The following is a 17,334-nucleotide window of genomic DNA, read 5'->3' on the forward strand; positions in this document are numbered from 1 at the left end:
ATTTATTAATTACTTATTTATAAAATATTTTACCGGCATGGATACATTGAGATTTCTCTCGTTTTCAGGTATGTCCTGGGCAATTAATTTTAGTCTGTAAACTCTTTGAATATTTATTTATTTATTTTCAAATCTAGAATGTCTGATCTCACAAAAGCTACTTCTTCCCCATTATACATTTCTCCAGAATATGTTGGTGCTTTAGAAATCCCCCAATCATATTATGAAACATAATGCTGCTTTCTGGCAGAGCTGTGTGCAGTCTGTATCCTGGGTTTAGTAGGTGTTGGTGGTAGAGATGCTGCTGGTAAAGAAATGGGTGGCTACACATGGGGAAAAAGGGAGGAGGAAAGGAGATTTCTTTATTGAGGGATTGGTGCTGCCGGCTCCAGTAGCTGTGCTGGTTTAGGATTTTCTCTCCCCCACCCCCCTCTGTCTCTTCTTTGCATGTCTGTGTGTCCGAGGGCAGGAAGAAAGAAAGAAAAGAGGGAGGGGAGGAAGGAGAGAGAGAGAGAGCTTGGTTCTCTGTGCTGAGAGCTGCCACCTCAACATGGTGTAAATCTCCTTCCTGCAGCCAGTCAACAAGACAGAGAGGTGGGGAGAGATATACAAGAAAGCAGGGGGTGAAGGGAGAGGTGGATCACCAGCTGCACCCCCAGGCAGACTACTCCCTCCTGCACCCAATGAGGAGTTGGAGCCGTGCAAGGAGAGATTGAAGGAGGACAGGAGCAGCAGCCTGCCCTGCTGTGTCTGGATCCAGGGCGGGGAGGGGGACTGGCCAGCGGGCTACTGACCAACACAGGGGGCAACCATGGCCAACGATTCGCCTGCTAAAAGTCTGGTGGATATAGATCTGTCCTCTCTGAGGGTGAGTCTCCCTCCCTCTAGCTCCCAGCACAGCCTGTGTGAGTGTGTGTGTGCATGGACAGTGGGCATCAGATGGGCTGCTGGACTGGCAATCTGTTTGTATTTGTTTTATATTTGCTTCTATTTATTTGCTGTTGTGCAGGCTGCCTGAGATTGGACCCGAGCAGCTGCTGCTGCAGCCCCCCACCCATATGATGGAGGCAGGGCTGGGCCCCTTCTATAGTCCAGCTTGTTGTATGTTGCAGGAGGCCTGTGGGGGCAGATTTCTTGTTTCTCTCTCTCTCTCTCTCCCTTTTTTTTGTTTTGTTTCATTAATAACCCTCTCCTTTCTTTTAGACTCCCTAGTTAATTTTTTAATACAGTGCATTCTATTTTGTATTTGTGTGTGGTTGCTGTGTATTGTGTATGCTGGAGAGTGACTGTAATACTGACACTGGCTTCCTTTGTTTGCATGTATTGGCATGTGCCTCCAGTGGAGAAATATTAGGGAGCAACAGCTGAATGCACCCCCCTTCCTCTAAATACCCCACCGCAGCTTCATGTCCCGAGAGTGTTGCTCTACATTTGCTTTTAGCTCTCTCTCTTTTTGTATTTTTTTTTTATTTATAGGATCCAGCAGGGATATTTGAACTGGTTGAAGTGGTAGGAAATGGGACCTATGGACAAGTCTATAAGGTGTGTACCAGTGGGAGTTTATGCTGTCATACATTTATTTGTTGAGACATTTTATAATTCATATTATTGTGTGTTTTTATATATGAAGCACAGTTTTAATGCATGGACCTGATTAGGGGTTTATTCACTAAACAAACGAAGAGTGAAGAATTTGAAAGCTAAAGTTGCAAAATTTAGTCCAAAATGGCTACGTGTGAAATATTGTTTAAAAAATGATTTTCAACTTGACTACTTTTGCTCACAATTTTCCAATTAGTTTCCTTGTTATCCCAGATCGCTGTTTAGTGAATATAGCTCAGTCTCATAAACTGCAGCATTTTTCGTTCCATTTTTAGCTAGATTTAAATGACACATGTAAGCTATATATCGGACTGTAACATATTTTATTTTTCTTCTGAAACTTCTGTTTGGTGTGACCTCATATTTGAGACCCTTGAAGATTGTTTACCCATCCGACACATGACTTTACCACAGACACATGGATATATTCATCAAACAGTGAATTCAATATTTACAATTAGGTCAACATTTCCAAGATGGAAATATAGTTGACATTGATTTAGTAATATATTTGATAATTCTTAACTTAATTTTGGGAAATTTCTAAATTTCAAATTTTTTTTTTTTATTTATTTTTTTTTTATTACTCCACCACTTAATGAATAACACCTGTGAATGCTCCAAGGAGATTTCATATGTCCATACCTAATATTTTAATGATCTCCCCCCCCTGGCCCCTAAGAATAAAGTACTGTTTTGATAATCTTTGTATCTACATTGTATTACCCAAACAGCTAGCAGGTATATAAATGAGCGAGTACTGTATGTAGAAATTAACATTTTATAACCACTTTCAGATTTAGTGATATGGAAGTTAAGTGGATGTGTGCATGCTCTACCCAGCATCCTTTGCGATCTACCATAGAATACTTTGTGGCCGTGATAGGTTACACAGGCTGTGGGGTCAGATGCATGGAGATCCATCATGTGATCAGAGTCGAAATATGTAATAAAGCAGTTCACATTTGTCCATGTGTGCATTTATAGCTGTTTTAGTAGAATGATGAAGTGAAACTCAAGACAAAATGAGATTCTATTATATTATTCAGGGATGTGTCCCTTTAAGCACTATTCTGTGTAATTGACTTGCTTTTCAGCAGGGTTGATGGAGGCCTTATCTTCAAAAATGAGTGTTTGGTTTGATTTATTGAGGTTTCTGTCATTTATAGGGCATGTCCACGTATTCTGTGGCTCACTGTTACTACTTATAGAGGGGGCTTTGTCCACGGATGTTGAAAAGAATTAAAAGGCCCTTTCTCATCTGACCTTTGAAATCACTAACGTTGGTATTAAGAAGGCCTGCATCATATCTCTTAGGCCTCTTCTGCATCCTTTGATGGTTGGGGGAGGTGGAGAAGAAAACTGCTTAATTACAATAAATGAAAGACCCATCTCCTGGGGTTGTATGACTGCAGTGAGTTGCTGTTACAGATGTGACTAATAGACAATGATCAGTCCTAATGATAAGAAGTGATCTCATATCCCTGTTGAAATGAGGCAATAGAGGAGCCTCACACATCCTCTGTTATATGAGTAGTCGTTGCATAAAAGTTACCGCTTTGCTATTCCCTACTGACATTCTTTACACCATATGTGGTACCATATAAAGTTCTGACAGAAATGTGGCATTTTGTGCTGTCCTTTCTAGGAGGCAATGTCTATGTGAATACAAAATCCCTACTACTTTGTTGGCCTCAAGTTACGCTCTATTTGTATTATATTGCTATACACCTAAAATGAACACATGGTATCTCACAAATGCATACTGAATATAGAATTTATTTTTTTCACTTTATCCTTAGACCATGTAGTTTTAGTGATTTCATATTTGTCCAGCAAAATTTTCAAACCAACTATGTTTGCATTGTTGTATATCTATGTTTTAGGTTTTAATTTTAAAGGGACACATGCGACAGTAACCAAATTTCAATGTGCTAGTTATGTTATGTTACAAGTATGCAATAAAATACCTTTTTTTTTAAAAAAAATAAAATAAAAATAAAAGGACTTTTAAGTTCTTGAGTTTGCTGAAACTTCTCAGGAAGTGGCTAAGCCAGACATGATGCTTCCATTATTTTCAGTAACAACTGGACATGGTCCATAGAGCTCTGAGCAATGGAGGTTTAGCGGACATTCAGCCCTTGACAGTAATTACATTCATTAGCTTTGGCTCACAATTTTGTAAGTACTGCTATTGGACGTGACCTCAAATAGATAATTAAAAAATAAATAAAAAAATGCAATTTTTTTTTAATTTTTTTTTTTTTTACCTCTCAAATAACTCAAATTTTAGTTTTTACTCAGGCTTTCATTGAGGTTATAGTTGGAGAGATTTTTATGAACTTGAACAGGGAGATGGAGACATGGGGACTCTTGCACAATAACAGTCAAGAAGCATGGTTATTCTGATGATTGGAGTGCCTCTTAAATGGAAATTGTTTCTGGTTGTTTAGTGTAAATGCAATTTGCAGACTTCCTAGAAGTGATCTTGCAATAAAGTGCATTCAATCTTTATTTTGGTACTGACATTAGGTTATTCTTTCGTTGTGTAAAGCAAAGGCAGAATACATTTCCTTGAAACAACATCACAGAAGAAGGTTTTGCCACGGTTGAGAATGTTAAATTTAAATTCATAGTTAATACTTTCCATAACAATCATGACCTTTTTAATGTGAAAATCGTGAAGGTCACCATATTTGCCATTCACACACCTTTTATGTTATATTTGCCATATAGTGCATTGTAAAAAATATGGTTGTCCGCTACAAGATAGCACAAGTAACTTGTTGGAAACCTAGGCCAAGTCTGTGGACTTCTCTTTAAATTATGGTAGTGTACGGCACAAGGAAAATATCCTTTGACTTCACTTGTCTTCAAAGTCGTCATGTTTAATTATTTAAAAATAAACAAATAAAAGATTACTATAGATTTATTGTGTTTATTTTTTTTTTTTATATATATTTTTTAAATGATCTGTTTAAAGGAATACTCTAAGCACCATAATCTGTACATACAGGACTTCTGTCTTCAGCACATACAGCATGATGATGACAGGTGTCCAGTGATGGCACGGTGCACCCTTTTAATGCCCCCCATATCATTCACCCCCTTTTCTTCCTCTCCAAAGGGCGTTTTGTTTACTATATTTTAATGTGTAGCTGAAAAATATACACTGGCTCCATGAAGAGAGGGAGTAGCATGCTGTTTATAATTGAGCAAAATGGGCTTTATTGGGATCTGCAAGGAGTTTGGACTGTGCTTTTAATACTCAAAGATGGACTATATTTGGATTGGGTTTATCATCATATAAGTCAAAATTAGATTTATGATAGGTCTTTCTTAAAATTGTTTAGTACATAATGTTTATTATGCATTGTGTTTTTTTTTGTTTGTTTGTAATGATAAAACAATACATTCTAAAATTTTCTCAAATTTTTTTTTTCTGACACTTTTTACCTTTTATGTCTTCATGTATCAAGGAAAACTGTCCCATTATTATTACCATTAAATTGCGCCAACAGATTCCGCAGCGCTTTACAATATTATAAGGGGGGGGGGGGGATATAATAATATAAGGGGGGATTTAAATAGGACAATTGCATGAAAACTTACAGGAATGATCGGTTGAAGAGGAGCCTGCTCAAACTAGCTTACAGTCTATAGAAGGTGTGGTATAAAACACAATAGGACAGGACATCTTCTTCTGTTTCTGCAAACTCGCACATCTCTGATTATTAGGATGGAAACTCTGCATCTGCTAAACATGCCTCCTGGGAAATCATAAATTTTGTTAGACTTTACCACTGTAGTTGCAATTTTGTGAAAATTGTTTTAGACTAAGAATAATTTAGTGTTCACTGTTCCCTTAGTAAATTAGACCATTTGCATACCTGTAATATTTTAGAAATGTGGGAGTTGTAAATGCTGTATCTCATTTGGGTTCTCATTTGTTTAATGGTCTGTCCATGGCTTTACATTGGCAACCACATGGTTAATACATGTAATTTTGTGTGTGTATATGTAATTTTCGTTCGTTTTTAATTATTTGTAATTAATGTTCCCTTTTTGCATCAGCATTCTCACAGATATTGTGTGATATATTTAAAGATCATCTTACACACAGTGTGCTTTGGCATGCCTGGACTTGTCCATAATAGTAGATTTTATTTATTTTAAGAATTCATTACAAGCAGGAAGCTGTGCTTAACGTATCTATTTTACTTATTAATTGATCTATAGTTATTAACTGCTTGTGTATTTTGATTAACTAGAGTTAAATGGACACACTTATAAATATACTGAACCTACAGAAGGTACCTGTATAGTAGGCACCTGTATCTAATGCTAAACAGGAGCTGTGCCGTTTTGACACACCTGTTCTAACCTGAAATTCATGCTAATGTGTGAAAAGTAAATTATATCCAAAATAATTGTGGGAACTTAATACCAACGATCTACATGTAGTCCTTTTTATCTTTCGGACTTTGGTGGGGTAAAGAGCAGGCATCTTGTTTTTCTAGCATACCAGGTCTCAAGTAGTTTTCCAGTTGACCTTGCTTGAAGGAAGATGAATAGACAGGAAGATCAGAGATTGTATTGCACTTCTCTCTCAGTATTGTCACAAAAACTGCATTTGTAAGATCTGCCAGAGATAAAAATAAAAAGCATGTGAGTAAAACTTGATTTATTTATATGTAAACGATCAGTTTCGGAGTGTTTTAAATGACCACTCTAGGCACCCAGACCACTTCAGCTTAATGAAGTGGTCTGGGTGCCAGGTCCCTCTAGGATTAACCCTTTTTTTTTTTTATAAACATAGCAGTTTTAGAGAAACTGCTATGTTTATAATAGGGTTAATCCAGCCTCCAAATCCTCTAGTGGCTGTCTCACTGACAGCCGCTAGAGGCGCTTGCATGATTCTCACTGTGAAAATCACAGCGAAAGCACGCAAGCGTCCATAGGAAAGCATTGTAAATGCTTTTCTATGAGACCGGCTGAATGCGCGCGCTGCTCTTGCCGCGCATGCGCATTCAGCCGAAAGGGAGGATCAGGGGCGGAGAGGAGGAGGAGGAGAGCTCCCCGCCCGGCGCTGGAATAAAGGTAAGTTTTAACCCTTTACTCTCCCCAGAGCCCGGCGGGAGGGGGTCCCTGAGGGTGGGGGCACCCTCAGGGCACTATAGTGCCAGGAAAACGAGTATGTTTTCCTGGCACTATAGTGGTCCTTTAATAAACTCAGTAACTAAATTGAGCACTCAAAGCACAATTAAAGAAACACTCCAAGCCTTATAATCACTACTGGCTCACTCGGACAATGAGCTAGCCTTGCACTAGAGGGCTTAGTTCCCCCAGGTAAACATTGGGGTCTAGTGTGCATGCTTAGCAATTGCACCAATCAGCATCACCTCTTAGGGATGCCTTCTTAAATGGTGAATGTCAGTCCTACTAAGTTTGCATGATTGCAACAGGAAGCACATCTGAGTGACCCCACTAGAGGTGACATTATCATTTGCACCACAAACCACTACATTAAGCGTCCGTAGGCATCATGCTTAGTGTCCCTTTAACTCTAAATTTGTAGTTGTGCATTCTGTATGGTCTCACTGAGATTTGTAAAAATGTAGCATGTACGTAGATTTTTATTGTTGCCACATGTTTTATTTATTGCCAAGAGATTTAATAATCATATTTTCATGTATGCATGCTGTTTATATGATGTAGCCAACCAGGTCATGCTATCAGTATGTATACAGTTAAGGTTTGTGTTATGTTGGAGATGTCAAGAAGAAATTCCATTCATCCATAAACTGCATATCTAAGGTAGTAACAACATGGACCAATAATTGGACTAAGAAATCTTTCTCTGTCAGCATAGGTGTTTCAAACCATGTTGGTACTTACAATTCGTTCCCCTCCCGTGTGCCCTCTTTTCAGTGCAATTTTCAGATTTTGGGGACATTTGTTAGTCTAGCAAAACAGAATATTAAAGAGACACTGTAGGCACCCAGACCACTTCAGCTAATCGAAGTAGTCTGGGTGCTGTGACCCTTTTGCACTTAGTGCTGCAATGTAAAACACACTGTAGTTCCAGAGAACTGCAATGTTTACATTGCAGCTCTAAGTCTGCCCTCTGTGGCTGTCTACCAGATTGCCACTAAGGGCTTCCATAATCCAAACCGACTTTTGGTCTGTTATCTGACGCTGGACGTCTTCACGGACCTCCAGCTTCAGCTTTTCCTCTTAGGAAAGTGATAAATAATGCTTTCCTATGGGAAGGTCTAAAGCGCTCGCGTCCATTGCCGCACATGCGTATTAGCTCTCCCTCTCTGGCTGATGTCGGCTTTGTTTTCCTGGCACTATAGGATCCCTTTAATACAAGAACAGTTTTTTTTATTTTTCTTCTACTTTATTTTATAAAGTGCCAACACATTCCACAGCACTTTGTTTTGCATTAATACCTTCATGACAGTTGTTGCATTTAGTCAGCAATTACATTTCTCATTTTTCTGTGAAGCTAAATTTGATGACTAAAATATGTCAGAGATATCCCTTGCAATACTTTTATATTTACTTATTTTTTTTTTTGTCTCACAAATATGTCTTTATTAGAAAATGTAAGATTTTAGTTTTAAAAATGCAAGTGATCAGTCAAATCGAATGCCTGCCTTTTTTTAAATTTTTTTTTCTGATCCATCATTGTAAACTTGGATAAGTCACATGACCCTTCTGTCCTACCTATCAATAGAGAAAGAGCCTTCATAACTAAATACAAATGTTTAGAAGAGCAGACTATGAGAACATGATCTTTTTCATTTATAATAGGATGTAATTCAAGTAAATTTCTATTATATGAATGTGGACATTTTTAAAGGTAAACCTGTGAAACTAGAGCTCTCTGTAAACCCTGATTCGGTTAATGGAAAATTACAAAATGTATGTGTATACCTTACTGTATTTAAAGTGGGAGCAACTTTGTTTTTAATGTGCTTTTTTATTTTTTTTTATTGGCTCACCAAATTTTTGGTTGTCTACAATTCATGGTTCATATTCTACAATGCTTTAGAATATGATGGAGCTTTTGTGTGTGTGTGTGTGTGTGTGTGTGTGTGTATGTATGTATGTTTATTTGGGCTGGTGGGAAAGCTGTGGTGTCAAACTGAAAACCCTTTCTCATTTAGTCTGACAGATGTTGGTTGATCCCATTTGGGATATAGTTTGACTTCTAACCGGATTAGTATTATGATTGGATGGAGAGAGAGAGATAGATATATATATATATATATATCTCTATCTATGTGTGTGTGTATGTATGTATGTATGTGTGTATATATATATATATATATAATATATATATACACACACACACCTCGGTTTACGAATTTAATGCGTTCTCCGGAATATTTCTTATTGCGAAAAAATTTGAAAACCGAAACGCGATTTCCTATAGGAATGCATTGAAAACCCAATTAATCAGTTCTGGAGGTCAGAAAGAAGTCAAAATGAGCTGGCATGGAAACCAACACACAATAAAAGGCATGCAAACGACAAAGCAAAGCTCACCTCCTTACCTTTCCACAGCTTGAGAAGTGCACTAAAAAGTCCCAAAACAACTGCAAACAATTTCCAGAATGGATCCAAAACTCGATACAAAAGCCGCTCCAACACCTCCACACTCGACGCCACGTGCTACCCACAGGCATGCAGGGGGCAGTGCTATAAGCCTCCCAGGTGCAATGCATCCGGGGGAAACTTGCTTTGTATTGCGAAAATAAATTGTGTGTGTGTGTGTGTGTGTGTGTGTATATATATATATATATATATATATATATAATAATTTTTTTACACCAACAAGGTGTGGATGAAAACCCCTTCCAAGCCAGCAACCAACCTCATGCTGATGAGTTGCATTAACAATGAAACAGCTGTCCATGAGTGGTTCACTGGCTTTGCTCTTCTTCCTGAGTTGTGTTTCAAAGCTGTTGCATATAGCAGACACATGCTCCGTGGAATTATGAGGCAAAAATGTGGTTCTTTGTTGAGCTAATTTGCATACGCCTACCCAGAATCCCTTGCAGTAGTGAGAGCACTATTAAAGTGAGATTTCTGTGGGAAAAGCAAGTCTTATGGCTTGACTGGTGTGTGTATTTGTTTTTAACAATGTATTAATAAATATATATATATAATATACACAAACCAAACTTGATGGCATAGGCGACACTGTTATGAACAAGTCCCTTTAAATGTTGTCCTTGCTGGTTTGACCTTCAATGATTAGTACCCAAACACTTGTAGCTAGTGAAGTGATTATATATTGTAAAGTGCAATTAGTTGGCGCTATATAAATACCAATAATATATGAATAGGTGACTAAGAAGACATGAATACACATCAGATAGTAGTGATTTCTTGTCAAACAAAACGTGGAAGTAGAAAAGGTGAGCGAGTTTTGCACCCACACAACTGCTTTGTTTTGATGAATCTAGTCCTCAACACCATACAACGTTTTAAAGTGTGTGTGTGTGTGTGTGTGATATAAACGTGTATATTGAGCAGAAAATATTTATGGAGTGTAATTTATTTTGAAAGTCAAGCAGCAATTTATTGCATTGTCTTCATTCAGGGAGTGAAATTATGGTGTCTTGTAATATTGCAAGTTGCTGTCACTACCACCTACTAAGCTCTCTTTGTCCATGTTTTGTGTGTGTGTGTATATATGTATGTGTGTATATATATATATATATATATATATATATATATATATATATATATATATAAATATAATTTTTTTTTTTTTTATTCAATGTATGAAGCTGCTTGAGACCGTTTTGCATTGGTTTTCGGCAGAAAATCTCTGCCACTGTTTTTAAATGTCATAAGGGGGTAGGGCATGACTGCTAAGCCGAGCGATACTAGCCTCACAGTTTAGCTAGTATGCAGTGTTCAGACGTGTAGGCCTAGCCTATTAACATTATACTTTAAAAACAAAAGAGAGGTGCTTTATACCAGTGCTCCCCAACCTTTTTATCGCTGCGGACCGGTAAACGTTTGAAAATTTTTCCGTGGCCCGCTTGTTTTGATTTAATAAGACGAAAAAAAAAAAACAATCACATATATTAAAAAAACACACAGACACATACATAGTGAGAAAATCACAAACACAGTCACATAAAGACATAGACTCAAAATTGTTGGTTCACGGTCCCACACATACGCAGACTGAATGTATATAGCATGTTCATGTGAGAGTTAATAAAAATGGGGTACATATGAGGGTATGTGACAGACAGGATAGGTAGGTAGTGTTACACCAGCAGACTAATGCTGATGTAACACCACCTATACTCAGCAGCTTCTTTCCCTGTCACAGACTGGGGGAGTTTCTGTGGCTGGGAACTCAAGGCTGTATTTCAGTCTCCTACCTACCTTGTCCCATGCTGCCTCTGCTTCCATGCAGTGCCCCTTCTCTCTGGTGCCCGATCACAAGTCTCCTCTGCCCTCTGTTATGGCGCCAGTAGTGTGTGCATAGGGGCAGTGTTTGTGGGGCAGTGTGTGTAGTGTGTGTATAGGGGCAGTGTTTGTGGGGCAGTGTGTGTAGTGTGTGTATGGGGGCAGTGTGTGTAGTGTGTGTATGGGGGCAGTGTTTGTGGGGCAGTGTGTGTATAGGGGCAGTGTTTGTGGGGCAGTGTGTGTATGGGGGCAGTGTTTGTGGGGCAGTGTGTGTAGTGTGTGTATGGGGGCAGTGTTTGTGGGGCAATGTGTGTAGTGTGTGCATGGGGGCAGTGTTTGTGGGGCAATGTGTGTAGTGTGTGCATGGGGGCAGTGTTTGTGGGGCAGTGTGTGTAGTGTGTGCATGGGGGCAGTGTGTGTATGGGGGCAGTGTTTATGAGGGGCAGTGTTTGTGGGGCAGTGTGTGTAGTGTGTGTATGGGGGCAGTGTTTGTGGGGCATGTGTGTATGAGGGGGCAGTGTTTGTGGGGCAGTGTGTGTAGTGTGTGCATGGGGGCAGTGTGTGTATGGGGGGTAAGGAGGGTAGGGAGGCTTTTTTATATTTTTTTTTATTTAATTAAAATTAATATATTCATGTCCCCCCTCCCTTCTTACCTTTACTGGGAGGAGGGGGGACATTTCTTAGTCCCTGGTGGTCCGGTGGGGATTCCCTGGTGGTCCGGTGGTGGTGAGGTTAACTCTAGCCCAGTTACAGGGCTAGAGTTCACTCTCGCGAGATTTGGAGCGTTGCCGTGGTTACCGCGGCAACGCTCCAAATCTCGCGAGAGGGGGACCCAGAGGAGCTGCAGGTAAGAGCTCCCGGGTTCTCTCTCATTCACTCCGCTGCCGGCTGTCAGCACAGTGCCTGCGCACCGGGGAGGGAGATCAGAGATCTCCCTCCCCGGTCCGCAGGCACATTGCAGGGCTGGCACTTTGGCACTGCCAGCCCTGCATTAGCCGGCAGACTGGCACACCCCTGGGCGGCCCGGTACCGTTTGATCCACGGACCGGTACCGGTCCGCGGCCCGGGGGTTGGGGAACACTGCTTTATACTATGCCCGTTTACCTTGCCATGTATTTTGTGTGACACATTTTTTATTTACACGTGCTGGCATCTCAATAAAAACTTTATTGAAAAATGACACGGAGATTGCATTAAGCCTTTTCCCTTAAGTTGAAATTGAGGACGTCCTAGTTGAACTGCAGTTCAGTATAGAGAAACTTCCTTCTCCCTTTAATTTCACAGTCTCTCACATTCTGCAAACCAAATTGACAGCAATTGGTGCTCATTGGTATTGTGCAAAACAAATGGAAAAGATATATTACTTCAAATGTCCACAGGCGTGTAGCATTTTGTGATTATAAATGGGTCATTGCAAATCCTTGGTATATCTGGTGTTGCCAATATAACTTGCTATAAGGCAAAAAAAAGAGTCTCCAGACACTCAAGGTATTCCAAGTCACAAGCAGATTTAATGGAACAAAAAAAGAGCAGTAATGTTTCGACCTGCTAAGAGCTTGACAAAGACTTCTTATCAGGTCGAAACGTTGCTGCTCCTTTTTTTTTAATTTTTTTTTTTTTTATTAAACCTGCCTGCAGTTTAAACACCTTGCGTGTCTGGAGATTTTTGTTTTGTTTGCCTATCTACATTTTTTTTTATAACTTTCTATAAATCACTTCTACCAAACATGGAAAAGCTGTTGAGCAATACTTGTGGTGTTCCCTGCTTCCAAGCTGATGATCTACCTGTTCTGATTTCAGACTGATACTGGTGTAAATATCCTGGAGTTTGTTTATACCTAATTTGCTATACTGGATTTCATTCTACGTTCCACTAGTTAGCTGCGGCTGTGTAAACTTGTGTTAACTGTTACATAGCACATATCTATAAGATAAGTCTTATTCTGAGGCCATTTTGACTTTAAATTACGAAGTTTTCAAATTTAGCATAAGAAGGGAGTAAACCATGGATATTTTCAGACAGAGCTGGTGAGCATTGAGCACATTTGAATGTCCATGTTCCCTTCATCCCTGAGAGTAACAAGCTTTCCAGAGGGGCAGATATTAGTCAGACCTAGAGCCTCCGGGCAAGTCTGGTAACTCAAAGTAGCCTTATCAGATTACCTTTCATTTGGCAACTTTGTATCCATATCGTTGGCTCTCCAATATAAAGGGAGTCAGAAGTCTAAGTCAAAACTGGCTGGATACAGGCATAGTTCTTGTACAGACATTGGAAAAATGCTTTCTCTCATGGCCCCAGGCATTACACATACTGGTTTAAAAAGAATGTTCAATAGAATTTTGGTCTAAGCCATGTGTCTCTCTCCCCCTGCCTTCCCCTCTCTCTCTAAAACTATTTTTATCCTTTATCACCATATGGGTCCTTATCTAGTAATATGATAAATACAATACAGTGTACAATGTAAACAATTAATTTAATAGGAATGTAAGGTGCTGAAAAGCAGATTGTAAACTGATTGAAAAACATAAATGGTGGAATGAAATATTTATTTTGACCCCGTTTAGGCAGAATAGTTCATCTAAGGTTACCTGTCTGAGAAATGTTGAACTTTGTAAGAATTTATAGGTATAATGACCTCCCTTTATCAGGGAATGGTGTTGTACATCCTGTGAAAATCAGGCCTTGTATTACTAATGTGTAGACTGTTTCTATGTTTAGGGAGTACTTGGGCCCTTAGATATTTTTTCCCTGTTTAGTTAATTTACTTTAAGGGTCAATGCCAGAGCAGAGTATTGTAATGTGTGCTCATTGATGTCTAAAAGGTTTAGTATAGAACCATCAACAAGATGATAGGACTGATTTTGTATTCACATTATGAATCTTTATTTACACTGCGCAACATTGCTCTCTGTAAAGTTAGTTGTCAAAACAATACATTACGTAAATCAAACATTTGTGAAGGTGACTGTACTCGGAAAACAAACTAATTCTGTTATAACATGACAAGAGCAAGTGTTTAAGATGATCATTTTACATAAGAGGAAATGGTTGGGACACAAGATCTGTTCATTAAAGGGCAAATTTGCAGTATAAAAACAAAATATTGCGTTCATTTGGCTTCATTCTCTTCAGTTTGGCTGGTAAACTTCTACTGAGTTTCACATTAAGCACTTTCCACTCCACTAAAACCACCTGGGCCATGCAAATGTTTTTTTTTTTTTTATTAATTAATTTATTTTTTAAAATCTAATTGCTGTGTTCAGATTCATTTTAAAATGGCTCACCTGAATCACAACTGAATGACAACCTAATTTTGCTGCTACATGAAGCAAAGTATTAAAAAATTAAAAGTAATAGTAGGACATGGTTTAGAATTGTGGTATTGTTACAAAATTAAGGTCAGTTTTGGGATAGCATCAAGTGGTGTTAGTTATGGATACAATACCTGTCATCTGTAAAGGGATTTGAATTGTGGGCATTTGGTTGCTTGTGAAATAGAGATTTAGATGAATTCAGCAGAATGGAAGTGCATCTTGTGTTCAACTTATGCAATTGTATTTATTTATATTTTTATGTCTAATTTGACTGCTAACTTATCTATGACTAAAAGGAAAATGTAGCTCATCCAGGAATAAGCGCTTGGCAACCAACGTACCACATTTCAAGCACAATGAACATACGCAGTTACCAAAACTAGAACAAGACAAAATCAATAACATACAAAGTATGCAATGCAAAAGTTAAATATAAAATACAAATTGGTGATTCATCAAGATTTTATGGAGTATAAATGGAACATGAAAATATTAACGTATGCAGTCTTAGGTGTGTTCCCATCCTCCCTTATCTATATAAATAAAGATTTAAAAAAAAAAAATAGTTTTTATGAATAGCTGAATGGGTTATATTTGGTTAGACTGCGACAACCGAAAAGCATTTAAGTTTTAGTGAAAATATCCTTGAAATAGTTTTAACTCATTAATGGTTTTCCATATCCTATTTTTCAATTTGTAATTGCCACTGGTAGATAATTTTATACATTAAAGGGTGGGGGGGGGGGGGGGGGCTGATGTCTGTCTTAAGAGTTTTTATTTATTTTTTGATTGCCCAAGTTCTAAAACTGTTTAGCATTTTCTCATAACAGAAAAAAATAAGATTTGTCCACCTCACATAGTTTGAAAACTGATTTCTCTCCCACAAACTTTGGAATTCTGGGAGATAATCCGATGAAAACCAATGAAAAACATTTTTTTTTTTTGATGATACAACTGACATATTCTTATGTAAATTGTACCCTGCCAAGTTCAACATTCTGTTTCTGCTGACCTGCAGAGTGCTGGTAAACTTGGTAACCATTATCTACTTTTCTATGTGGCTTGGCTAAAAACTCAAATCCTTGTTGCCAGTAAAAAGTTTTTGGCAAAATTATTAAAGGGACACTATAGTTACCAGAACAACTACAGCTTATTGAATTTGTTCAGGTGAGTAGAATCATTAGCTTCAGGCTTTTTGCTGTAAACACTGTCTTTTCAGAGAAAATGCAGTGTTTACATTACAGCCTAGTGATAACTTCACTGGCCACTCCTTAGATGACTGTTAGAGATCCTTCCTGGGTCATGGCTGCCTAAAATGCATCCAAACATTCAGTGTCTCCTCCCTCTGCATGCAGACACTGAACTTTCCTCATAGAGATTCATTGATTCAATTCATCTCTATGAGGAGATGCTGATTGGCCAGGGCTGTGTTTGAATCATGCTGCTCTGCCCCTGATCTGCCTCTTTGTCAGTCTCAGCCAATCTTATGGGGAAGCATTGTGATTGGATCAGGCCACCACTTCTGATGATGTCAGCTGGTAGTGGGCAGGTATAAAGGAAACAGGGACATGTGAGCAGCTGCAAAATTGAATACAAGTAAGATTTTTCTATTTTTAGGGAGGAATGAGGGGCCCAGGGGGGCAAGATAGTGGTTTTAATCCTATAGGGTCAGAAATACATGTTTGTGCTCCTGACCCTATAGTGATCCTTTAAAGTAATTGCACATACTTATACACAGATAAGTGACATTTGTCTTGTGCAGGACCCCTCCATGCATTTGTATGAGGCCTGCAGATCGCCCCACTAGCAGACCACTGATACTTACATCATACTGAATTGCTGTTATCCACATGGGCTGAATATGGAGTCTATAGCAACTCAGCAAAGCCGAATCAGATTTAGCTATTTATTTCTTACTTGCAACTTTTCTTACAGTATGTATATGGCAAAATAAAAAAATGCAGTTTTTGCACCTATTTCTTTCTATGCATAGTGTGCAACAAAATACATTGATTTAAAAAAAATAATAATACAATTTTTTACTTCCCAGCTGGCAAACGGGGATACATTGCTGAGGGAATTTAGTGATCTATATGCACAGGCATTATGCACATACATAATCCATAATATGTTATACCTTGCTTTGTTTCTCTGCAATTTCTTTACCAGTGTTTGAAAAATGGTTTTCAATGTAGAATATGAACTCTTTATCACACACGTTATTAATTCAGGTTCAACATGTTATGGTTGGTTTTATCACAGAATGTTTTTCCTGTAATAAAATAAAGTGTTATTGCACTGTCTTTGAATCTCCAAATATCTGCTTCTTTTTCACTTTTGTAGTCCAGGGAAATGCATTATAATTAGGTTTCTATCAGGTGGAAAGCAAATCAGTCCTGCGTGGGTTTTAAAAACGGGCTCCTGGGAATTACTGGTATTTGGGGAATTGTGAATTGGTACTGTTTACATACATCATGCATAGTATTATTAACATCAGAATCCAGTTAAATATCTTTTTTGAAAATATCTGATATAAGTTATTTTAAATGTCAACTGCTTTAAATAACAGTAAAATATTTTGTTAATTTAGTAATGAACCCCTGAAATACAGTTTTGTAGTATTATTGCTATAGTGTTCCTTTTTAAATGGACATTAGTCACCAAAACAACTTTAGCTTAATGAAGCAGTTTTGGTGTATATATCATGTCCTCTTTGTCTCACTGCTCCATTCTCTGCCATTTGACATCACTTTTTTTTTTTATACAGCCCTAGTCACACCTCCCTGCATGTGACTTACAATCTTCCTAAATACATCCTGTAAAGAGTCATCTACTCTTTACACTTCCCTTATTGAAAATTCTCTTTGATTTAGATTTGTTTCCCCCCCCCCCCCCCTCCCTCCCCCTCCTCTGTGTTTATATGTTTATGGCTTTCTAGACCCCGCAAGAGCTTTCTGTATGTAATCAAAGTTC

The 17,334-nt window shown here is 38.4% G+C and overlaps 1 protein-coding gene across 4 annotated transcripts in view; it reads left to right on the plus strand.

Moving 5' to 3' along the window:
* The first annotated feature begins 399 nt into the window (after window positions 1-399).
* The window catches only part of MAP4K4 (mitogen-activated protein kinase kinase kinase kinase 4), a 153,446-nt gene continuing 136,511 nt past the window's right edge, over window positions 400-17,334 (plus strand). For all 4 annotated transcript variants that reach the window (XM_063458449.1, XM_063458458.1, XM_063458467.1 and 1 more), the window contains exons 1-2: window positions 400-868; window positions 1,477-1,542. In XM_063458449.1, the coding sequence (XP_063314519.1) occupies window positions 812-868; window positions 1,477-1,542 (123 nt within the window). In that variant the 5' untranslated portion in view covers window positions 400-811. The remainder of the gene's footprint in view (window positions 869-1,476; window positions 1,543-17,334) is intronic.

The sequence above is a fragment of the Pelobates fuscus genome, chromosome 1, assembly GCF_036172605.1.
Source record: "Pelobates fuscus isolate aPelFus1 chromosome 1, aPelFus1.pri, whole genome shotgun sequence".
In the NCBI taxonomy this organism is placed as follows: Eukaryota; Metazoa; Chordata; class Amphibia; order Anura; family Pelobatidae; genus Pelobates; species Pelobates fuscus.